We start from the raw sequence: 24,443 nt of genomic DNA, 5'->3' as shown, positions 1-24,443 counted from the left end.
CATCCTGGGTTGTTCCCTGCCTTGTGCCCATTGATTCCAGGATAGGCTCCAGGCCCCCCGCGACCCAGTAGGATAAGCAGTTTGGAAAATGGATGGATGGTTAGTTGTGGTTAAGATTAGGGCTGGGTAGGGGTTAAGGTTCTTATATTGGGATTATAGTTTTGTCCAATAAAATGAATGGTGAGTCCCCATAAACATATAACAAACCCGTGTGTGTGTGTGTGTGTCGGGTGAGCATGCGTGAAATCCATTATATACATCCTGTTCAATCATTTCATTTATAGGTTGTAATTTATAGGTGATAATCCCATGATGGTAAACTTTAAATAAGGAGAGTATCGAAACATTATAACGTTTACATTACTTGAACAGATTTACATTTTATGAAATTTTATGAAAGCATTTTATGAATGCTTCCTGAACACGTTTTACACCCTTTTTGAAAGATGCGAAAAAATTATTGCTGCGCTACTATTTATTTATTTTCAAATTTGCTTTATAACTCCCGCTACAAGCATACACCGTACATTTGCTCTCTGATAGCCGAACGATGGCGTGTCTGAGATTTTTGCGCAACTTCCGAACGAGCCACTTGCTCTCTGCCGCTGGACTGGTGGTTGCGGCCGCCGGGACAGTGTACCTCGCTCGCCGATTCTGGAGAACGGCGGAGCTGGAGGAAGGTACGCGAACAGCATTCGCCTTAGTATGTGGGAAATACGTAGCGGGATAATAAAATGCGTACGGACCGAAGTTTAAAATCATCTTCATGTATTCTGTTTAAATATGTGTGTACATATGTATGTTTTTGATCTCAGGGAGCACAACGTACTAACATTCGAATACAATTATTTGTCCAATTCAGTTAAATTTCATTTTATTTAGGTCCCAAAAACTTAGACCCAAATCACTTCTCCGGAGATTTAGCAACAGCATCATGAACTGACATGACGTCTAATGTCATTAAGCTATACTAAAAGTTAAGTGGTTAGAAAAGCCAGGAGACAGCAGAGTCCTGACATTAAATATTCTGTTTCAGACCAACAGCATCTGCTGGCATTAGAGGACTCTGATGCCAGTGCAGACCTGGATCTCACGCTGGATGAGGTACATTTACACTCCGATTTATTAGCTACTAATGCTGTTCCATGCTGAAGGAAAAAGTACATCAAAATATTACTTTTAACTGGTTTTTGTCTTTGTCTGAAGATTGTTAATGAAGACAATGGACAGGTCATGACCTGGGATTTCAGCCCGTTGTTCTGTGGACCCGTTGCTGCAGTGAGAGTAAGATCTGCCAGACAGTCACCTCTCCTCTTCTGCTTGGTTCAAAATGTTTAATTTCTTCATTTATTTATACTATAATGTTTTTACTATAATTATATATCAGTATTTGATCTACTATATATATATATTTACATATTCCTGTATGTACACCAGTTTACTGTTATAATTTTTTCTGCATTGGCCTAAAAGCAGCCTTAAGGTCTTTTCTGGGTCTCACTTTCTTCTGTCTAGTACTGCCAGTCTGCCGAATGCCCGGCACCGACGGGGAGCACCACCTTCCACAGCCATTATGAGCTGAGCCTTGACATGCTGGTACAATATTCTTTTAAATTTCAAAACAGACACTGCACTGAGATATGCCTGTCATCTGATATGAACATCGAATCGTGACTTTGCCAGTTCTAAGCAGCTTTTTATTTGCTTGAAAATATATTGTGTCTCATTAGGTCATTAAGGACTCACTGGAACATTGTACCAGCGTTTGTGGCAATCAAGTTGATCTCTGGGTGAAGAATACCAGAGGAACAATGGCAGTGAGTCCGGATGTGAGTGCCGTCTCATCTGTGCTCGTTAAGACTGATGTTAAAACTGTTCTTTCCATTCACTCAGCACCACAATCTTTTCTCTGTCTGAAGGGCTTGTCCATGGTCACCATGACACTGCAGTCCGTCACAGGCTTCAAGGTGAGGGTTCCGTGCTGCTCACAGAGGTTTTTTAGGCTCAGATCGTTCACTTGTGCTGGGTTCATGTCACTTTTGGCAGCCCTCAGCATTGCAAGTTGGTATGAGAAAGTATAGTATTACTGTTTGTCCTTCCTGTGCATTTACTGAGCTCCTGAGACTAAGTGAAAGCTTGGTGTTTATCTTCTTGTGTCTGCAGCTGGTAGCTCGGAAGGTCGTGATGTACGCGTCCTTCTGCATTCTGGACGCTAACCAGCTCACCAGATACAGCGACCATGTGGTAAATAGTCACTTCTTCCATGATGTTATGTGCTCCTCTATTCTGCCGTCATTCTGAACAGCTGAAAATGTAACTTTTAAGGCATCAGTGAATGGCGGCATACTAGGGCATAGGATTTAGCAGGACGGCCAGCTCCTTCGACTGCCGCATTCATGGGTGTCAATGTTACCTTTTGAACAGCAAACAGTCTGGATGGGGAAATATTTCGGCATGATCCTGGGGCTGGATGGATTACTGTCGACGTATGAATGGAAAGACAGCAAGAATGAGGACCAGCCGACGGAGCCTTGCCAGTCTGACCATGAGGTAAGACACTGATAGTGTCCAGCACATCCACTCATACTGACATTCTGAGTGCCTTGGTTGGCTCAGTCCTTAAGAACGTGCAGGAGGCTGCAGTAACGACATTGGTATCGTACAGTGACGCCAGTGGCTTTTGCAGTGAGTCCCTGATGACTGAGTCCTGTCTTGCAGGCTGCTGATGAGGAATTGCCACCTGTGGCCAGAGAGATGCCCTGCTTATAGTGAGTACCAGTGTCTTCCCATACTTTCTCCTTCAAAAAGCCTTTGGTCTGGGGGTGGGTGGGGGGGTAGGAAATTAATCATAAAATTGGTAAAAAAAAAAATAAATAAAAAGGATTATTATTTGATTTAAAAATCAGGATTTATTTCCACATTGCATTATATTGCAGCATCTATCTCACCAGAAGAGGGTTTGCAGATGTTCCATGCAAACTGGCAGCCCTTCGCCAGGCGTTCTCAGTGAGTACATTCACACCTCAGTTACTGTTAACATTAACGCATCAGTCTTTGGTTTGTTGCAGGCTTTTTCATTCAGGAAGATTTTCTTAGTCAGCATTTTGCATCATACTGTAATGTTCCAGTAATTCTGTGTCAAATCTATAAATTCTGCTTTCGCTCTATAGACACTCATCAGCCAAGGATTTTACCAGAAAGATCTGATCCGAGCTGGTAAAATGATTCTTGGTGGACTGGCCCAGATCAACAACAGGGTAAGTGTCATTAACTACAATGAGGTAATGGTACGACAATGGGCTTATTCTCTGTCTTGATTTTAACCAATTTGTTTGTTCTTTGTTGTGACAAAGGACATCCATGCCTTTGAAACGGCATTTGAGCAGTTCCTGGCCTTCCTTGGCGACCCAGCGAAAAGAGACATCATGCAGAGGGAACTGGCCGAGGCGGGGGTAAGTCAATGTCATCAGCTAATGCCTTGGTCATTTTATGTAGAACCCTGTAAAAAATTAGAGTAAAATGACTCACTGGATGTTTCAATATTTTTTTAGATCTGCCAATTTGGATTTGTGGACGTTGCGTTGGAGTTCGTTGTCTTTTGGTTTCTGGGTGTTCGCAACGTCCTGAAAATGGTAACTAACTCCAAGATGCAGAATGACAATGAAATTTTATTCAGATTCAGCCTTATTGTTCTTTGCTATAATCTCAAAATCTCTTCCTCAAAAGGAGTCCGGCGGATTTGTGGACTATTGCTCCAGAGTCCTGGAGTCTTTCAGCCCACTCGGTGGCTGGAAGGCGAAAGACACAAACTACTGGGAGATAGTCATGGTAACATCTCACTGCCGCACTCGACAACTGAGTCTTGATTGTATGTACGTCCTCATGTTTGGTTGTAACAATGCTGTGTCGTGTCCTCAGGTCCAGATACTGTCCTTCTTAGATGAAGTCTTCTTCAAGGACACAAGCATTTTCCAGGATCCACAATATCTAGAGGAGGAAGTGTGGAACAGCACTGAAGACCATCTTAATATCCTTTTAACATGGCTGGGTTCGCTACACTCCAGCCCTTAAAACTTACTATAGAATTAGATACATAGTGTAGGTCGTTTCTCTGCCTTTTGGCAATGGTCAGGGTACATGGGGTGAGCTTGGGGTCTTGGGCTATTTTGATTCCTGTGTTTTTATTAGTCTAGACATCCGAATGGGAAACGTCGACCCCCCCGTGCGACTCCCAAGGACCTTCCCACCACACCATCGCCAGGATGCCCAGGAGCCCAGAGAGGACCGCCGTCGTCATCCGGCGCACTGCAGCTTTCCTCTGGACTTACTTGAAGGACCTGGAGAGCATCGCGGAGAGAGGGATCTTCATCTGTGAAATTCTGTCCAGTCTCCTGGGGTTCATCATGGAGGACATCACCTGTGTACAGCGGAACGGGCCTTCTCCTTCTCCTACGTGTCCTCTGTGTGTTTGGTTCAATGTGATTTTGCATTTGCATTTGCAAAGAGTGTGACATTTTTAAAAAATGTAGAAATTTAATATTACATATGTATAATACTTGTAGCAGTATTACTATTATTATTGTTGTTGATATTGTTATAATTTTTTATTGTTTTGCATTTTAGTTCTTTTTAACTAATATAACCTAATAACATTTACCAACCATTGGTGTCTTTGGAGTAAACTCTTGAGTAGAGCTTGCTGTGCTGTTCCTTGGCTTGTTTGAAGACTGAGCTACCATTCCTGTTCAGGTGTTTTCATTTGTGATCAGCAGCCATTTTGTTGGTGCATTATGGGAAATGTAGTTTGACGGTGGTGGCAACCTTAGACCTTCAACTGTTTAGTTATAACCCAACAGTTATCATCATTTTTCTTTTTTTTGTTTAGTTCATTTTATTTATTTATTTAATCTTTATTTTTATTGTCATGACCCGGCTCGTCGGCTCCTCGTGTGTGCCACGCCCCCTGATTACCCACATGTGCTTCCCTGATTGTTTCCAGCTTTGTCTGATTACTTTGCTTAGTCTTGTCCTATTTAAGTCTTGGTCTTACCTGTTGCCCTCGTCCGTCATTGTGGATTCGGTGTGGTGTATATTCCCTGCTCCTGTAATGTTAATAAACCCCAGTTTAGCCCTGATCACTGCCTGCCTGCCTCTCCTTACCTGCCGACCCGCACTATCGCCGCTTCCCGCGAACACGATCGTGACACACGGTAGTAGGGTGGGTGAATTTGGAGTGGCCACCCTATAATTGAATATGTTTATATTGTAACTTTAAAAATAAAGTTGTCCTCCGAAGGGGGGGGGGGTGGAGGTGGGTAGAAAAAAAAAAGAATTTTAATATTGTTTGATGTTAGACTTATCCGTACAGGGGTCCTCGGGTTACAAAATCTTGACATACGATGTTTTGAGTTTACGACGCTCACTCCCATGACAACCTTAAAAATATTGAGATGTGAGTGTTTTGGTTTACGCCGTTAGTGTCGTAGTTATGGACGATGTGGGCGAACTAGTTTGGTTACCCGTGGTGGAGGAATACGCAGTAACGCGGCGTACGAGTGAGTTAAGCCATCACTATGGAATTGAAATTAGACAACGTAAAGAGATCATTAAAGGAACATTAAAACTCTGACAATTTCAGTTACATTTCTGTCGTAGGAACGGAACTGTCGTAACCTGAGGACTCCCTGCAGTATATTTGGATAGTCCTGTATTATTTAGTGGTTCTATTTCTTTTTAATTATTTCTTAATGAAGGATTTGTTATTTCTTTGAATAAATTTATTTCAAAGAAAGGTTGGATTTTTCTATTTTTTTCAGTGTGAGATGGAGCTACTTCACTGAAAGGTCGATTTTTTTTCTATGTAGATTTTTCTTGATATGTATTAGTATGTTTAGTTAGTGAATAAAGTAAAATTAAAAAGTAGCCGAGTGTAGTTTGTCAGTTATTTAGCCTGATAGGTGAGAGCAGAAAAGGTACATATAATGTGTAAATGTGTCACACAAGGTACATCCCCTATAAATCCTTAAAGCGTTTACAGACTTAACATAACTGTCTGGCCAGTGTAATGAAGTAAGCTGTGGGCATGAAGGTGCATTAGCCAAGTAGGAAAGATCAAATAAACACAGAGGTATCATCATTCTGCTAGTGGCACAAATATCAGCCCATACCAACATGCTTTCTTGGAAGACTGAGGGGTCAGAGATGAGAGTAGCATTGAGGACGGCCTCGCTCTGGAAGGGGCAAACAGTCTTGCGACTTCAGCTTTAAAAGAGGAGAAGCAAAATATTTAAAAATATTTAAAAATTCAAAAAGTTTAGTTCCAATGCAATTTCATTTGCAATTAATGATTATACCCACTGACAAGATCACTAAGTTGAACATTAAAATTGCATTACTGATTAAAAAGCTCATTTTTGATGTGTTTTTGAGAAAAAAAGTAATTATTTCTTAATGAAGGATTTGTTATTTCTTTGAATAAATTTATTTCAAAGAAAGGTTGGATTTTTCAATTTTTTTTCAGTGTGAGATGAAGCTACTTCACTGAAAGGTAGATTTTTTCTAACCCTTTTTACAAATCTTTACAAGTGGGCCAATAATTGTGGAGGGCACTGTATCCATCTCTTATTTCTTCATATAGTTATTTATTTCATTATGTCATATTTATGTATTTAATTTTTAACATTTTGGAGTTCCATATTGGAGTTCCATATTTATAGAGGATGATGGCGGTAGATTGAGAAAACCCATACAGGGACATTCCACCCCCTCCCCCGACTACCACACACAAACCTACCTGGTATGAACACATGGCCACATAAATGCAGACCCACAAACATGCGGATTTGGCCACAAACACTCATACACTCAAGCATTTGAGCCATTAATGCTCTCTGAACCACGTACTGTCATGTTTCTAATTCATTCATTCATTCTTTCTTAATACACATTCCTGTTAAAAGCATATTTTGAATAGGTAAATATTTATGCTGTTAGATTCTGTGTTGAAAAAGATGGAAAAATTAAATTTAGATGCCAAAGTGCATGTTTTTGGACTGTGTGAGTTGCCTATGTTTACTTTTTAATGCCAGATTACTTCACCTGAATGCATGTACACCCTTTTCTGACAATTAGGAGTGTTGACGTCTGTTAGGTCTATTACAGTGTGGTAAGTTAATTGTCCTTTTTCAAAATATAACGCTTGCCTTCTATTATAGCTCATTGTAATTGGTTAATAGACCATACTTTTTCTGATATTAATATCATAAAAATATTGGTATTTGGAAACATCTGTGCAATTTAGATGTTATTGATCATTGGTATTAAACGCATAAACCATGGAAACTGAAGTTTTCTGAGTGACTACAGAAAATTTCCCCCAGTTGCACTTCCATCTGTTCTCCAGCAGGTGGCGAACACCCCTCTTTTTCTTTCCTTCTCTTATTGCTGTGTTCTGTTTTTTTGTCTTGTGAAATAGTTGATGTAAGTAAAAAATGTTTTTGGTTTTATCAAGACATTAAACCTTTTGCAAATGCAACCATTGAGTTTGTTATATTCATTAATGTCATTGGTATTAAACGTTATAACAATCAGCATAAAAACCTGACAAAGTCATATGGCAGTAAAAGTCTGAGCGAATAATAATAATACGAGGGTTTAGGTTGCTGCAGTCGCTCAGATGTCAGCATTAGCACTGCCAGCACCGACATAACTGCACCCTTGCAGGGTCTCAACCTCCTGAGCCACACACTGCCCCAGAAACTAAAGCTAATCCTGTGTTCGATTACCTCTCTCTGAGCCAGAACTTGGATGAAAACGTCACGAAAAACATCACTTCCCATCTGAAACGCGCCTCTTTTATAACGTTGATGTCGGACAGAATTTCGGCTTTCAGAGTGAAAAACACTTCGTCTTGAGAGGAGCCATTGGGAGGTTTAGCCATGCGCAGGCCGTGTGCCACCTGTTGTTCCCATGATTTTAGACACCCTCCTGTTCCGTCTCTCCAGTGCTGTGGCCCGGATACAGTTCCGCCTCCCAGACGGCTCTTCTTTCACCAACCAGTTCCCCTTGGAGACGAGGCTGCGGGAGGCCAGGGAGTTTGCTGCCCAGGTGTGTCCATATCTCTGCCCCATTGTCTCATTGGCCAGAGCATTCTGGGGGTGAGGTGGGGGTACCTTAAGAATGTCAGGTTAAACAATGACTGATTCCTGTTTCCCTGTCGCATTCATGGGTCTAGTAGCAGCACCTTCTCCATTTTTGCTGTTAACACCTGGTATTACAGATCTGAACAGGACAGTCAGTGTTTGTAATTTTCCTGAATGTTTTTCACACTGTCTGATGGTCTGTAGCTGTGCAGAAACATCCACAAGTCCACATTTAGATGCTTTTACCTCATTTACTTTCACAGCAAGCGGTGTGGTTGTCAGGATGAGTGCTGTGACCCGCTCGTCTTGTAACATCGTGCTCCATGCTTAGTCAGTCCTCCCAGCGTTCATCCACATCAACTTCCTGTCTCTCTCCGTGCAGGAAGTAGGGAACCGGTACGGAAACTTCTCCCTGGCCACCATGTTCCCGAGGCGGGAGTTCACACGGGAGGACTTAGACCGGACCTTGCTGGAGCTGGAGCTGGTTCCCAGTGCCTCAGTGGTGCTTCTCCCAGTAAGTGGTGTCCCCCTGAATTCCAGTGTCGGTGTCACTGCAGGCTGTCCACATTCTGTCACTGGCGTTAGAGCAGGACAGGTGGGTGTAGGCTGTCCCCCTTTAAACATGCCTCTTGGAGGGGGGGGGCTCCAGCTGATAATGCGAAGGGCCCAGCATTTAGCTTCCAGTTTCACTGTGATCTGGCCCCCCAGTGCATGGAATTGGTGGGTTGTCACTGCCCCCTGTGTACTCCCTTCTCCCCCGCATCTGCCTAGGTGAGCTGATGTCTCTAATTTGCTTGCTGTGAGTGTCCGTGTTCCCTTCCTGGTTATTTCTGTATACCTGATTCCCGGGACAGACTGCAGTTCTCAGAGAACTTGAACTGTAGGGCAATTTATGGCAGATGGATAATGTGTCACAACTACGTCACGTGGGCCAAACGCCACACTTAAGGCAACCGGGGCAATTATTAGCACTATTTTAACCCAATGGTTAACCTAACCATAAAGCCCCCCAATAAATCTTATAAGCCCCGACCACGCCACCTGATGTTACCATAGGGCACCAGGACCCTCCAATTTGGTTCAGACTGGTTGTGCTGGTATGAGTTGCTCCACAGACACCCAAACACCCGATGGTTTGTATTTTACCAATTTTACAAAGAATAAAAACGTACTTTAAAATGCCAAGGCTAGCCGATGGCATACAAAAACGTCATAAAATTTAGTCCGTTCAGGGCCCACTATCAGATCAGCGGGGCCAGGCGATGTCCGTGCAAAAGATGATCCCCACAAGCCCGGTTCCGTCCGCCCCAGCCTATAAGGACGACACAAAAACAAGGCGAGCAAACAGATTCTACCGAAGCACGACCCGCAATCGCCGTATAGGGATACCGAGAGTATCGCGGCAAAGGCACACTACCGCACACTTATCACCCCCACAGGGCACCGCAATAATCACACACACAAATCGAAACACCCGTACACACCCACTACAAACGACACCATATCCCGGTATCCACTACAGGGAGGATTGATATCCTGATTTCGAACACCCGCCACTACATCAGCCTAAAACAGATCCCAGATCAGACGCCGACCCGATATTTGGCTCTGTCCAAGCGAACAGAGTTTTCACTTAACTCGCTGCGGGGGGAATGCCCAGTTACTCTCCCCCGCTCCAGCGTCCAAGCGACTCCTTTCCCGCCAGAGCGTCTCGAGGCGCGATCGCCACTCGGGGTGTTCCGCTCTCCAGTATCGGCTCCCCTGTCCACTCTCCGGTGCGTCTTTTCCCGATGCCTCGTCCGGTGTCTCTTCTGTCCACTCTCTGGTGCGTCTTCTCCCGATGCCTCGTCCGGTGTCTCTTCTGTCCACTCTCTGGTGCGCCTTTTTCCGGTGTCTCATCCGGTTCCCCCCTTTCCTTTCTTCCAGGGTGCCTTTTCTCTAATGCGGTCCTCCCCCTTCACTTTCCCAACCAATCCCAAACATTGTTCCAGCGCCGCAATTGTCAAGGCAATTAATTAGTCCCGCGATCCCGGCTGACATACCAAAGGCACCAGGATATAAACAAAACCTCGCATGCCCATAATACCCACGTGACAAATGGACTTGCATGTATAATCATGAGCTTCACATAACAGTAATAGCTTTACGGAGAGTTCTGGGTACTTGCGTGTGGATTACACACTTTCCTGCCAGTCACATGTCCCAGAGTAGAACCAATGAAATGAGACTAGTGTCAGGCAGCCTGGCCGATTGGAGGTAACCGTTAACCAGGGAGCCCTCTGGACCAACTAAAGGTGGACAGTAACTGGTGCCGTTCTGTGACCCGTGTCCTCCACTTGCTTCCTGGCGCAGGTGGGCCGACCTGCCAACACAGTGGTGCCCTCCTCGGCCGGGGGCTTTTGGTCGGTGCTGGGCACCATCTTTTACCCCCTGCTAGCTGTGTGGAGATTCATCAGCAGCTTCCTCTTCCCTACCCCTCCGCGCCCCGGCTCCACTTCCAGCGTCCCGCCACCGCGCCCCGGACCTTCCACCGTATCGTCTGGCGAAGCAAAAAGGTGATGCTCAGATTAGCAGTTATGATTGAGCAATCCGCCACCGCACAGTTTAGGTCATGAGGTCACTTCTTGTAATCCACGCAGCACATGAAGAATGACATAACTGTACAATACCACAAAGTCAGTAGACCTAGAAGCCATTTATGCCATGTTTATTTTGTGTGTAATGGATAAATATTTAATAGCTGCATAAATTGTAAAAAAAAGAGGTTTCTGCATTTATTGTGCCTGAACTATATTCATGATTGTCATGTCTGCCCTCAGGGAACCCATTCGCAAACGAGTTTTGGAAAAGCGAGCAGATGACTTCAAAAAAGATGGGAAGATCTACAGACTGAGGACAAAAGAAGACAGTGAGGACGACAACAACACCTGGAATGGCAACTCCACCCAGCAGATGTAGCTGGCTGGCCCTCAACACTGTGCAATAACCAGTCTCTCTCTTGCGCTCTTTCCCTCTCTCTCTCCCATTGGTGGAAACTGCTTACTGGCCGCACGGTGCTCCAATACACTCACGCCCCGGGCGTCACCTGCATGGGCACTTATTATTGAGTCGTGCCCAGTAGCTTAAACTCCGCCTCCATATCTTGTCATCGTTTTGTGTTTGTGGACTGAGCTGGTCTGGAGCGCTGACGTATCCTGGCCTGGAGACCGTGGCTGTGGGTCTATCAATTGGAGTGCTTGCCTAACCATGTGACCTGCTAACAGCATATCGTAGCCATGACAGCGGTTTAGTTTAACGACGACGTAACCCCAAAGCCTCCTGGGTGGGTGTCCCTGTTTTATATCCAGCTTTCTGTTGCCCCCCCCCCCCTGCATGTATAGTCTGCTACAGCAGCAGTCTTTCTTTTAGGTGAAAATGAGAATAAATTTACAGCTCATTTAATATGAATAAAAATTCAACAAGCCACTTTGATTCCAATTTGCATGATGAGATTTAATCGTGGCAGAGAGAGCTCGTATCACATTTTTGGAGCACATTGACAAGCAAATGAACTCCCTTTACCTTGCAAAAGTGCTGCTAGATTTTAAGGTTGCTCAGCATATTAAGAGAACAGAGGGTGCCGTTACAACAGGGTAACAGGGTAACGTTGCAAAGTTTTTTCCAAGAAGAAAAGATATAATTAGAGTAAGTGATTGGAGAGACATCTACTCTGCATTATATTTCATAATAAGGTGTATTTTTAAAAATGAGAGTGAAAAACATGTGGGAAGTATAAAACTCTACGATCTTTGTCATGTGTGACATCGCTATGAATTATGTCCACTAGGTGGCTGTACTTCTTGAAATGTACTTACCAACAGAAAATGTTGGTTTCATGTAATGGAAAAGGGCCGTTTTTATCCTCCCCAGACGTAGCATGAAATTGCCTCCTCCATCTTGCGAGGTAAATTATGTAGGGCCATTCAACTGAAATTGATTTTTACAAATTAATTTTGAAATTGAAAAACATTTGTTTGCAGAACTCTCTGTGCATTATTTATGAGCAAGTGATTATTCTTGGCAATAAACTGGTCCACTGTGAGTTATTCTCTTGCAGTAAATCAGTTTGTTGTCGAACAAGAGCAGTGAGCTTGGCAGGTTACAGGTGGGTGTCGCTCACGTTTCTGTCCCCATTAAGCTGCCCTAAGGCACGTCGGACGAGATACGCTTAAGTCGCTCATATCTCTGCCTTCATCCTTCAAACCCTGAGACCAGCTCATCTTCAAAGAGCCACAGGGCACAAAGATGTGAGGCATTTAATGTGACTCGGTGCTCCCTGAGTGAGGTGTGATACAGGGTCCTGGTGTCACAGCTCTGCATGTCTGCCACACACTGTAGTGTCAGGCACACACATGTGCATCGTGCCGTCTGCACAATGCTCTGGGGTATTTATAGCCCCTGGTCCTGGAGGAAGGTCACTTCAACTCCCCCTAATCCTGCACATAGACGAAAGATGGCTTGATTTGAAATTTGCTGCGAGGCGACACACTGGACCAGAATGTCCCACTGCCGTTTATTGTTGGGGTTGTAAATCATCTCCCTGAAAGTAAACTCTATGATCCATTCAGGGAGAGGAACTCCAGTCCAGCATACAGCCCTCCCCAGGACTGATAGTGTCTTCTGTGCAGAAGAATCATCTCACCATCTGTTTTCTTGTGAGGCGTCCGGGCTGTGACTTTTACGAGGAGCCTTTTCCCAAAGCCAGAATGAAGCCACTGATCGCCAAATGTAATTGTGACACTGATTACATTTGCACAGCTTGGCTAATGGATTCATTTAATACCATAACGGCACACTGTGGTCAGTGAAGTCTTGACCTTCAGCTGTTCATAAAACTCTATAATCTTTGTGTGAAATGATAGTCTCAATTCAAATGAGTGAAAGTGAGCCAAAAGCATACATGATTGGGACAGCCTGAAATGGTGGTTGAGTGTTTCTTTAACTTAGCTTGCTCTCTTGGTGTCGTCGAACCCTAATTGTAAATGGCTCAATGAGTTGTAAGGAAAACACTGGAAATCTGCAGTGAAAAGAGGCTATTTATTTAACATGCAGTTGTTGAAGCATCAGATTGGGGTCCATCACAGCTGACAGCATCATGGAATTGACGGAAAAAATCAGACTCATCAGCATCTGTAGCCAGGGGTGTGAAATCAGCTGGGAGCCCCCAGACCCCAACCACTGGCTGTCAGTGCAGGCTGAAACACTGCATTACGTCCAGGGTGGGGCCTTTGTGCATGTCTTTCTGTTTCAAGCAAACTATTGTTGTCGGAGGTTACCCACAATATGAGGACTGCTTCTTCAGTGTGTGTGGTTCTGTGGGTTAGTTTGCTGTGCTTCTGATCAGAAAGTTGGTAGTTCAGATCCTGTGGCAGTCAGGGTATTATCCTTTGGATGAAAGTATCTGCGAAGTAAGTGAAATGCAGCCCTGTGGATGTTTATAAATGCATGTCATTCCAGCTTCACATCCCATCATGAGCTGCATATTAAACACACACCAGACCTCTATTTCAGCAAGTTACTCTGTCCCTGTTTGACCTCTCACACTGTGTGTAGCTTTAGTCTATTTACCATCTAACACTCATCCATGCTTCCATTTCCCAAACCGCTTATCCTACTGGGTCGCGGGGGGTCTGGAGCCTATCCTGGAAGCAATGGGCACGAGGCAGGGAACAACCCAGGATGGGGGGCCAGCCCATTGCAGGGCACACTAACACACCATTCACTCACACATGCAATGTAGCAAGTCCAATTAGCCTCAGCATGTCTTTGGACTGTGGGGGCAAACTGGAGTACCTGGAGGGTATTTAATTACTGGAGGGTATTTAATTACTCCCCACACAAAGTGTGTGAGTTTAGACAAACAGACAGAGTCCACTGTGACAGCATGCTTGCAGGACACCTTGTGGAGCCGAATTTGTCATCATGTTCCTTGGGGCTGGGTAATCAGCACTAGATGGGGAGGGTACTGTGCCCCAGTGCGGGGTCATGACTCGCTGGTGACTCCCCCACCAGACATCGCTCAGAGAGGAGGTGATTGGCTGCAGCCAAAAAGGGGTGTGGCTTACGCTGCCCTGCCCACTTTCCTGTGCTGGTTCTGTTTTATTCGCGGTGTTCCTTAAATTACAGTCCATCCTCTTCTTGTCTATGTTTTGAACAGCTGATTGAAAGACAGTCTTCCAGCTGGAGAGGAACAAACAGCAGAGATCCAAAGAAGGCACCGGATTGGGCTGAACCACAGGCTCAGCGTTTGTGACAAACTGCTGTCACACATCTTGTTGTTTTCACATGGATAGTTTGACCATATTTGAATGGTCTGACTGTGGGATGTGACCCATATCTTTGCTCTCTTTTCCTGAGTCGATTGACCATTCTGTGCCCTAACCGTATCCTAACCCTAACCGGAACCCTTGCCCAGTGTTTGCCACATGGGGCCTGACTCCTCTACTAGTTTCTTCTGTTGTCAGACACCAAAACACCAACCAGACCACTGAATGAGTTTACTATATTTCAGCTTGTAGTTCAAGACAAACCGCCCAGCAATAAAGTGGAACACTGAGACAAATTCTCAGATATAAATTATATAATCGCCAGACAGGAATCGCGCCCCCGTTCTCTCAATAATTGATGGATATATGATTTGCCCCAGCTTCCACCTCCAACTGCCGTTCATATGACGCCAGTTTCTCGCCTCTTTGAAGCATATTGCTTGGGGGACTTGGGAGAATCTATTGGCTTTTAATTAGATCAGATCCATGTAACCGAGGGGTGGTGGGGGTGGGGTACTGGTTTTTATTGGTAGCCATTCTCTCTTATTAGGGTAGACCAACAGTTGATCAGACTACTGACTGCCACTTTGGCTCCCCCTATTGGAGGTGGCATCTATGGTAAAAGCCCGCATTGCTTGATCAATGTGTCAATGTGTCCAGTGGACATCTTCTACAACTAAAGCACTGTAGGTACTTCAGCATCATGCCCAGGAACAAGAGAATAGATCAGCAGGGATGTTGCCTTTATGGACATCAGCTCCCTGAAAAGAAGTCCAAGGGCTCTGGGGGTGAGTCTGCTGTCCTTCAGAGAACTGAACCTGACCGGCTGCAGTAAAGCAGGCTGACAGTGTAATTAAGGAAGCTGTGGGCATGAAGATCCATTCGCCAAGTAGGAAAGATCAAATAAACACAGAGGCATCATCATTCTGCTAGTGCACAGCTGCATGTGACACGTATGACCTGACCTGACCTGGGTACAGCATCATCTGAGGCATAATCCAGCATCCTTTCATAGCCAGAGTCTTGCTAACATTCAGGATCACATGCTGATTTATAATACATGCACTATGAAGTCACTCTCACACCCTGTAAATGAAGGTCTAGGAACAGACATTGGATGCTCTGTGTCTTGCAGGTTTAAGATCATCACATGACATTTTATTATCCTGGGGAGTTATTTCATTTTTTCCTACTTAGTGGGCTACTGGTCAGATTACAGTAGCAACCCAAATACCATTTTGAAGAAGAGGAAATCAGCAAGACTGCTGCATGAAGGTTATTCGTAAACATACATGCCCTCACGCAGAGGCAGCCTTCATGCACATGCAAAGTGATGTGAGCATTTCCATCTTTCTCGGACCCATCGTTTGCACAAGGAGTGTTTTATGGTATCTACCTCTATTTTTGCACGAGTGTCCAGCAGTCGTTTAAAGCAGCACTAGCTATCGCTCTCCTGTTACATTGTGGCTGTTACATTACAGCTGCAGAGCGGGGACCATCTCCATAGAGATGCCTATGGATTTAGAATGGGATGTCATAAAAGTTCCTCTAGATGTAATGGCAAGGTGTCCCAATACTTCTGTCCATATACTGTGTGTGCGTGGTCCTCACAAAGGTCTGTGAATGCAATCAAAAAAGTAATGATGCCAAAAAAGTTATATTTGTTTTGGTTACTTGTGCAGTGGTTAGCACTGTTGCCTCACACCTCTGGGACCCAGGTTCAAGTCTCCACCTGGGTCACATGTGTGCGGAGTTTGCATGTTCTCCCCATGTCGTCGTGGGGTTTCCTCCGGGTACTCTGGTTTCCCCCCACAGTCCAAAAACATGCTGAGGCTAATTGGAGTTGCTAAATTGCCCATAAGTGTGCATGCGTGAGTGAATGGTGTGTGAGTGTGCCCTGCGATGGGCTGGCCCCCCATCCTGGGTTGTTCCCTGCCTTGTGCCCATTGATTCCAGGATAGGCTCCGGGCCCCCCGCGACCCAGTAGGATAAGCAGTTTGGAAAATGCATGGATGGTTAGTTGTGGTTAAGATTAGGGCTGGGTAGGGGTTAAGGTTCTTATATTGGGATTATAGTTTTGTCCAATAAAATGAATGGTGAGTCCCCATAAACATATAACAAACCTGTGTGTGTGTGTGTCGGGTGAGCATGCGTGAAATCCATTATGTAAATCCTGTTCAATCATTTCATTTATAGGTTGTAATTTATAGGTGATAATCCCATGATGGTAAACTTTAAATAAGGAGAGTATCGAAACATTATAACGTTTACATTACTTGAACAGATTTACATTTTATGAAATTTTATGAAAGCATTTTATGAATGCTTCCTGAACACGTTTTACACCCTTTTTGAAAGATGCGAAAAAAGTATTGCTGCGCTACTATTTATTTATTTTCAAATTTGCTTTATAACTCCCGCTACAAGCATACACCGTACATTTGCTCTCTGATAGCCGAACGATGGCGTGTCTGAGATTTTTGCGCAACTTCCGAACGAGCCACTTGCTCTCTGCCGCTGGACTGGTGGTTGCGGCCGCCGGGACAGTGTACCTCGCTCGCCGATTCTGGAGAACGGCGGAGCTGGAGGAAGGTACGCGAACAGCATTCGTCTTAGTATGTGGGAAATACGTAGCGGGATAATAAAATGCGTACGGACCGAAGTTTAAAATCATCTTCATGTATTCTGTTTAAATATGTGTGTACATATGTATGTTTTTGATCTCAGGGAGCACAACGTACTAACATTCGAATACAATTATTTGTCCAATTCAGTTAAATTTCATTTTATTTAGGTCCCAAAAACTTAGACCCAAATCACTTCTCCGGAGATTTAGCAACAGCATCATGAACTGACATGACGTCTAATGTCATTAAGCGATACTAAAAGCTAAGTGATTAGAAAAACCAGGAGACAGCAGAGTTTTGACATTAAATATTCTGTTTCAGACCAACAGCACCTGCTGGCATTAGAGGACTCTGATGCCAGTGCAGACCTGGATCTCACCCTGGATGAGGTACATTTACACTCCGATTTATTAGCTACTACTGCTGTTCCATGCTGAAGGAAAAAGTACATCAAAATATTACTTTTAACTGGTTTTTGTCTTTGTCTGAAGATTGTTAATGAAGACAACGGACAGGTCATGACCTGGGATTTCAGCCCGTTGTTCTGTGGACCCCTTGCTGCAGTGAGAGTAAGATCTGCCAGACAGTCACCTCTCCTCTTCTGCTTGGTTCAAAATGTTTAATTTCTTCATTTATTTATACTATAATGTTTTTACTATAATTATATATCAGTATTTGATTTACTATATATATGTATGTATATATATATATATATATATTTTTTTTTTTTTTTACATATTCCTGTATGTACACCAGTTTACTGTTATAATTTTTTTCTGCATTAGCCTAAAAGCAGCCTTAAGGTCTTTTCTGGGTCTCACTTTCTTCTGTCTAGTACTGCCAGTCTGCCGAATGCCCGGCACCGACGGGGAGCACCACCTTCCACAGCCATTATGAGCTGAGCCTTGACATGCTGGTACAATATTCTTTTAAATTTCAAAACAGACACTGCACTGAGATATGCCTGTCATCTGATATGAACATCGAATCGTGACTTTGCCAGTTCTAAGCAGCTTTTTATTTGCTTGAAAATATATTGTGTCTCATTAGGTCATTAAGGACTCACTGGAACATTGTACCAGCGTTTGTGGCAATCAAGTTGATCTCTGGGTGAAGAATACCAGAGGAACAATGGCGCTGAGTCCGGATGTGAGTGCCGTCTCATCTGTGCTCGTTAAGACTGATGTTAAAACTGTTCTTTCCATTCACTCAGCACCACAATCTTTTCTCTGTCTGAAGGGCTTGTCCATGGTCACCATGACACTGCAGTCCGTCACAGGCTTCAAGGTGAGGGTTACGTGCTGCTCACAGAGGTTTTTTAGGCTCAGATCGTTCACTTGTGCTGGGTTCATGTCACTTTTGGCAGCCCTCAGCATTGCAAGTTGGTATGAGAAAGTATAGTATTACTGTTTGTCCTTCCTGTACATTTACTGAGCTCCTGAGACTAAGTGAAAGCTTGGTGTTTATCTTCTTGTGTCTGCAGCTGGTAGCTCGGAAGGTGGTGATGTACGCGTCCTTCTGCATTCTGGACGCTAACCAGCTCACCAGATACAGCGACCATGTGGTAAATAGTCACTTCTTCCATGATGTTATGTGCTCCTCTATTCTGCCGTCATTCTGAACAGCTGAAAATGTAACTTTTAAGGCATCAGTGAATGGCGGCATACTAGGGCATAGGATTTAGCAGGACGGCCAGCTCCTTCGACTGCCGCATTCATGGGTGTCAATGTTACCTTTTGAACAGCAAACAGTCTGGATGGGGAAATATTTCGGCATGATCCTGGGGCTGGATGGATTACTGTCGACGTACGAATGGAAAGACAGCAAGAATGAGGACCAGCCGACGGAGCCTTGCCAGTCTGACCATGAGGTAAGACACTGATAGTGTCCAGCACATCCACTCATACTGACATTCTGAGTGCCTTGGTTGGCTCAGTCCTTAAGAACGTGCAGGAGGCTGCAGTAACGACATTGGTATCGTACAGTGACGCCAGTGGCTTTTGCAGTGAGTCCCTGATGACTGAGTCCTGTCTTGCAGGCTGCTGATGAGGAATTGCCACCTGTGGCCAGAGAGATGCCCTGCTTATAGTGAGTACCAGTGTCTTCCCATACTTTCTCCTTCAAAAAGCCTTTGGTCTGGGGGTGGGGGTGGGGGGGGTAGGAAATTAATCATAAAATTGGTAAAAATAAATAAATAAAAAGGATTATTATTTGATTTAAAAATCAGGATTTATTTCCACATTGCATTATATTGCAGCATCTATCTCACCAGAAGAGGGTTTGCAGATGTTCCATGCAAACTGGCAGCCCTTCGCCAGGCGTTCTCAGTGAGTACATTCACACCTCAGTTACTGTTAACATTAACGCATCAGTCTTTGGTTTGTTGCAGGCTTTTTCATTCAGGAAGATCTTCTTAGTCAGCATTTTGCATCATACTGTAATGTTCCAGTAATTCTGTGTCAAATCTATAAATTCTGCTTTCGCTCTATAGACACTCATCAGCCAAGGATTTTACCAGAAAGATCTCATCCGAGCTGGTAAAATGATTCTTGGTGGACTGGCCCAGATCAACAACAGGGTAAGTGTCATTAACTACAATGAGGTAATGGTACGACAATGGGCTTATTCTCTGTCTTGATTTTAACCAATTCGTTTGTTCTTTGTTGTGACAAAGGACATCCATGCCTTTGAAATGGCATTTGAGCAGTTCCTGGCCTTCCTTGGCGACCCAGCGAAAAGAGACATCATGCAGAGGGAACTGGCCGAGGCGGGGGTAAGTCAATGTCATCAGCTAATGCCTTGGTCATTTTATGTAGAACCCTGTAAAAAATTAGAGTAAAATGACTCACTGGATGTTTCAATATTTTTTTAGATCTGCCAATTTGGATTTGTGGACGTTGCGTTGGAGTTCGTTGTCTTTTGGTTTCTGGGTGTTCGCAACGTCCTGAAAATGGTAACTAACTCCAAGATGCAGAATGACAATATTTTATTCAGATTCAGCCTTATTGTTCTTTGCTATAATCTCAAAATATCCTCCTCAAAAGGAGTCCGGCGGATTTGTGGACTATTGCTCCAGAGTCCTGGAGTCTTTCAGCCCACTCGGTGGCTGGAAGGGGAAAGACACGAACTACTGGGAGATAGTCATGGTAACATCTCACTGCCGCACTCGACAACTGAGTCTTGATTGTATGTACGTCCTCATGTTTGGTTGTAACAATGCTGTGTCGTGTCCTCAGGTCCAGATACTGTCCTTCTTAGATGAAGTCTTCTTCAAGGACACAAGCATTTTCCAGGATCCACAATATCTAGAGGAGGAAGTGTGGAACAGCACTGAAGACCATCTTAATATCCTTTTAACATGGCTGGGTTCGCTACACTCCAGCCCTTAAAAATTACTATAGAATTAGAAACATAGTGTAGGTCGTTTCTCTGCCTTTTGGCAATGGTCAGGGTACATGGGGTGAGCTTGGGGTCTTGGGCTATTTTGATTCCTGTGTTTTTATTAGTCTAGACATCCGAATGGGAAACGTCGACCCCCCCGTGCGACTCCCAAGGACCTTCCCACCACACCATCGCCAGGATGCCCAGGAGCCCAGAGAGGACCGCCGTCGTCATCCGGCGCACTGCAGCTTTCCTCTGGACTTACTTCAAGGACCTGGAGAGCATCGCGGAGAGAAGGACCTTCATCTGTGAAATTCTGTCCAGTCTCCTGGGGTTCATCATGGAGGACATCACCTGTGTACAGCGGAACGGGCCTTCTCCTTCTCCTACGTGTCCTCTGTGTGTTTGGTTCAATGTGATTTTGCATTTGCATTTGCAAAGAGTGTGACATTTTAAAAAAATGTAGAAATTTAATATTACATATGTATAATACTTACTTGTAGCAGTATTACTATTATTATTGTTGTTGATATTGTTATAATTTTTTCATTGTTATCATAATTTTTCTTTTTTTTGTTTAGTTAATTTTATTTATTTATTAATCTTTATTTTTTTGTATAATCACGGTGTCATGACCCGGCTCGTCGGCTCCTCGTGTGTGCTTCCCTGATTGTTTCCAGCTTTGTCTGATTACTTTGCTTAGTCTTGTCCTATTTAAGTCCTGGTCTTACCTGCTGCCCTCGTCCGTCATTGTGGATTTGGTGTGGTGTATGTTCCCTGCTCCTGTAGTGTTAATAAACCCCAGTTTAGCCCTGATCACTGCCTGCCTGCCTCTCCTTACCTGCCGACCCGCACGATCGCCGCTTCCCGCGAAAAAAGAAATAAATAATAAAAAAAGAATTTTAATATTGTTTGATGTTAGACTTATCCGTAAAGGGGTCCTCGGGTTACAAAATCTTGACATACGATGTTTTGAGTTTACGACGCTCACTCCCATGAAAACCTTAAAAATATTGAGATGTGAGTGTTTTGGTTTACGCCGTTAGTGTCGTAGTTATGGACGATGTGGGCGAACTAGTTTGGTTACCCGTGGTGGAAGAATACGCAGTAACGCGGTTTACGAGTGAGTTAAGCCATCACTATGGAATTGAAATTAGACAACGTAAAGAGATCATTAAAGGAACATTAAAACTCTGACAATTTCAGTTACTTTTCTGTCGTAGGAACGGAACTGTCGTAACCTGAGGACTCCCTGTAGTATATTTGGATAGTCCTGTATTATTTGGTGGTTCTATTTCTTTTTAATTATTTCTTAATGAAGGATTTGTTATTTCTTTGAATAAATTTATTTCAAAGAAAGGTTGGATTTTTCTATTTTTTTCAGTGTGAGATGAAGCTACTTCACTGAAAGGTAGATTTTTTTTCTATGTAGATTTTTCTTGATATCTATTAGTATGTTTAGTTAGTGAATAAAGTAAAATTAAAAAGTAACCAAGTGTAGTTTGTCAGTTATTTAGCCTGATAGGTGAGACTGTGGCAGTATGACTATTTTAAGTACCTGTGCCTTTAAATGTGCGGGCCGATTTTGTATCGTAATTCGTGGTAGCGCCCTATAAAAATGGCAGTGGTTGGCTGGGGGTCGAATGCTGGCAAGGTTCTTCCGGTTACCTGACTTCGTGGTAAAGATCTGCATACGACGGATTTATTGGAGGCGGCTGTTTGGTAGGTGGCAGCGGGTACGTTTTTATTCCATTCTGTTTCGGCTCACTCGTACTCAACCGGTGGGTGCACGTTGCTGCGGGTAAATGGTGGGGCTGGTGACCTGTAATGGGCTTGTGTAAAATCGCCCGTAAGTTCGATTTTTGGTTCGTGATTGTGGGTTTTAATTAACTTGTTTTGCCTGGCGCCATCCTTTGCAGGCAACGTGGAGGGAGTTTTATCCGGCTGGTTGGAGATCACTACGTCATAAAGCATTGCTGCTCTGCCTGCTTTTACAGCTGCGGTCTGGATTGCCTGTCCTGCAGTTGCTGCTGCTTTGCCTCTTTGCCTCTGCTCTTGTCTTCTCTCCTTTTTGTATTGAATGTGGGGATTGGTAGCCTTTTATTCCTTGCTTAACTGCGAGGATTAACTGTTTAAAGTGAGGGATTTTATTTTGTGTGTTTTAAGATTCTTTGGGGTTGGGATGCCATTAGGGAGGAAGGGAACTTTGTGGTGGCATGTTGTATTGTGTGTATGCATGGGAGTTGTAGTGTTTTGTTTCAGGATGCCATCTGCTGTTTGACTGTTTAACCTCCTACCCTGTGTGGACCAGCCCCGAGGTTTTATTTTGTCGTGTGGATGGTGTTTTATTAATTTATTTGTAATAAAAGATTGTAAGTGGAGTCACGTCTCCTGCTGCCGTGTATAACGGACCTGAGTACCTTTCTCTTAGAGTTTCATTTAGCTTAGGAACTATTTCCCTGGGTGCAATTCCCAGGGTGGCGTAGTCGGTGTCTTAAGGGGTGGTTCCCCTGAACTCTGAGCCCAGCGCTGCGACAAGAGCAAAAAAGGTACATATAATGTGTAAATGTGTCACACAAGGTACATCCCCTATAAATCCTTAAAGCGTTTACAGACTTAACATAACTGTCTGGCCAGTGTAATGAAGTAAGCTGTGGGCATGAAGGTGCATTAGCCAAGTAGGAAAGATCAAATAAACACAGAGGTATCATCATTCTGCTAGTGGCACAAATATCAGCCCATACCAACATGCTTTCTTGGAAGACTGAGGGGTCAGAGATGAGAGTAGCGTTGAGGACGGCCTCGCTCTGGAAGGGGCAAACAGTCTTGCGACTTCAGCTTTAAAAGAGGAGAAGCAAAATATATTTTTAAAAATTCAAAAAGTTTAGTTCCAATGCAATTTCATTTGCAATTAATGATTATGCCCACTGACAAGATCACTAAGTTGAACATTAAAATTGCATTACTGATTAAAAAGCTCATTTTTGATGTGTTTTTGAGAAAAAAAGTAATTATTTCTTAATGAAGGATTTGTTATTTCTTTGAATAAATTTATTTCAAAGAAAGGTTGGATTTTTCAATTTGTTTTCAGTGTGAGATGAAGCTACTTCACTGAAAGGTACATTTTTTCTAGCCCTTTTTACAAATCTTTACAAGGGGGCCAATAATTGTGGAGGGCACTGTATCCATCTCTTATTTCTTCATATAGTTATTTATTTCATTATGTCATATTTATGTATTTAATTTTTAACATTTTGGAGTTCCATATTGGAGTTCCATATTTATAGAGGATGATGGCGGTAGATTGAGAAAACCCATACAGGGACATTCCACCCCCTCCCCCCGACTACCACACACAAACCTACCTGGTATGAACACATGGCCACATAAATGCAGACCCACAAACATGCGCATTTGGCCACAAACACTCATACACTCAAGCATTTGAGCCATTAATGCTCTCTGAACCACGTACTGTCATGTTTCTAATTCATTCATTCATTCTTTCTTAATACACATTCCTGTTAAAAGCATATTTTGAATAGGTGAATATTTGTGCTGTTAGATTCTGTGTTGAAAAAGATGGAAAAATTAAATTTAGATGCCAAAGTGCCTGTTTTTGGACTGTGTGAGTTGCCTATGTTTACTTTTTAATGCCAGATTACTTCACCTGAATGCATGTACACCCTTTTCTGACAATTAGGAGTGTTGACGTCTGTTAGGTCTATTACAGTGTGGTAAGTTAATTGTCCTTTTTCAAAATATAACGCTTGCCTTCTGTTATAGCTCATTGTAATTGGTCAATAGACCATACTTTTTCTGATATTAATATGATAAAAATATTGGTAGTTGGAAACATCTGTGCGATTTAGATGTTATTGATCATTGGTATTAAACGCATAAACCACGGAAACTGAAGTTTTCTGAGTGACTACAGAAAATTTTCCCCCAGTTGCACTTCCATCTGTTCTCCAGCAGGTGGCGAACAC

General features: G+C 43.5%; 1 protein-coding gene across 10 annotated transcripts; it reads left to right on the top strand.

The window, feature by feature from the left end:
* Window positions 1–488: 488 nt before the first annotated feature.
* Window positions 489–22,835, top strand: LOC125709474 (uncharacterized). 10 transcript variants are annotated; one of them, XM_048977977.1, is made up of 16 exons: window positions 489–680; window positions 17,395–17,462; window positions 17,565–17,642; window positions 17,909–17,989; window positions 18,124–18,222; window positions 18,313–18,360; window positions 18,557–18,637; window positions 18,818–18,943; window positions 19,112–19,161; window positions 19,331–19,400; window positions 19,565–19,651; window positions 19,748–19,846; window positions 19,946–20,026; window positions 20,118–20,219; window positions 20,310–21,865; window positions 22,374–22,835. In XM_048977977.1, the coding sequence occupies exons 1-15, from the start codon at window positions 551–553 to the stop codon at window positions 20,460–20,462; spliced, it is 1,353 nt and encodes a 450-aa protein (XP_048833934.1). In that variant the 5' UTR covers window positions 489–550; the 3' UTR covers window positions 20,463–21,865; window positions 22,374–22,835. The 10 variants fall into 10 exon arrangements, with proteins under 10 accessions (XP_048833934.1, XP_048833935.1, XP_048833930.1 ...); XM_048977978.1 differs by lacking the exons at window positions 17,395–17,462; window positions 17,565–17,642; window positions 17,909–17,989; window positions 18,124–18,222; window positions 18,313–18,360 and adding exons at window positions 1,037–1,104; window positions 1,207–1,284; window positions 1,516–1,596; window positions 1,731–1,829; window positions 1,920–1,967; XM_048977973.1 differs by lacking the exon at window positions 17,395–17,462 and adding an exon at window positions 1,037–1,104 and having other exon boundaries at window positions 490–680.
* The last annotated feature ends 1,608 nt before the right edge of the window (window positions 22,836–24,443 follow it).

This window comes from Brienomyrus brachyistius, chromosome 16, assembly GCF_023856365.1.
Source record: "Brienomyrus brachyistius isolate T26 chromosome 16, BBRACH_0.4, whole genome shotgun sequence".
NCBI lineage: Eukaryota > Metazoa > Chordata > Actinopteri > Osteoglossiformes > Mormyridae > Brienomyrus > Brienomyrus brachyistius.
Note: the sequence above shows the minus strand (reverse complement) of the source record. Positions and strands in the feature narration are given on the sequence as shown.

Bases quoted from the DNA above. Each gene is read 5' to 3' on its own strand.
- LOC125709474 (XM_048977977.1), top strand. From the start codon at position 551: ATGGCGTGTCTGAGATTTTTGCGCAACTTCCGAACGAGCCACTTGCTC. The intron at 19,162-19,330 runs GTGAGTACCAGT...ATTATATTGCAG, and splicing joins AGAGAGATGCCCTGCTTATA to CATCTATCTCACCAGAAGAG. The intron at 19,652-19,747 runs GTAAGTGTCATT...GTTGTGACAAAG, and splicing joins TGGCCCAGATCAACAACAGG to GACATCCATGCCTTTGAAAT.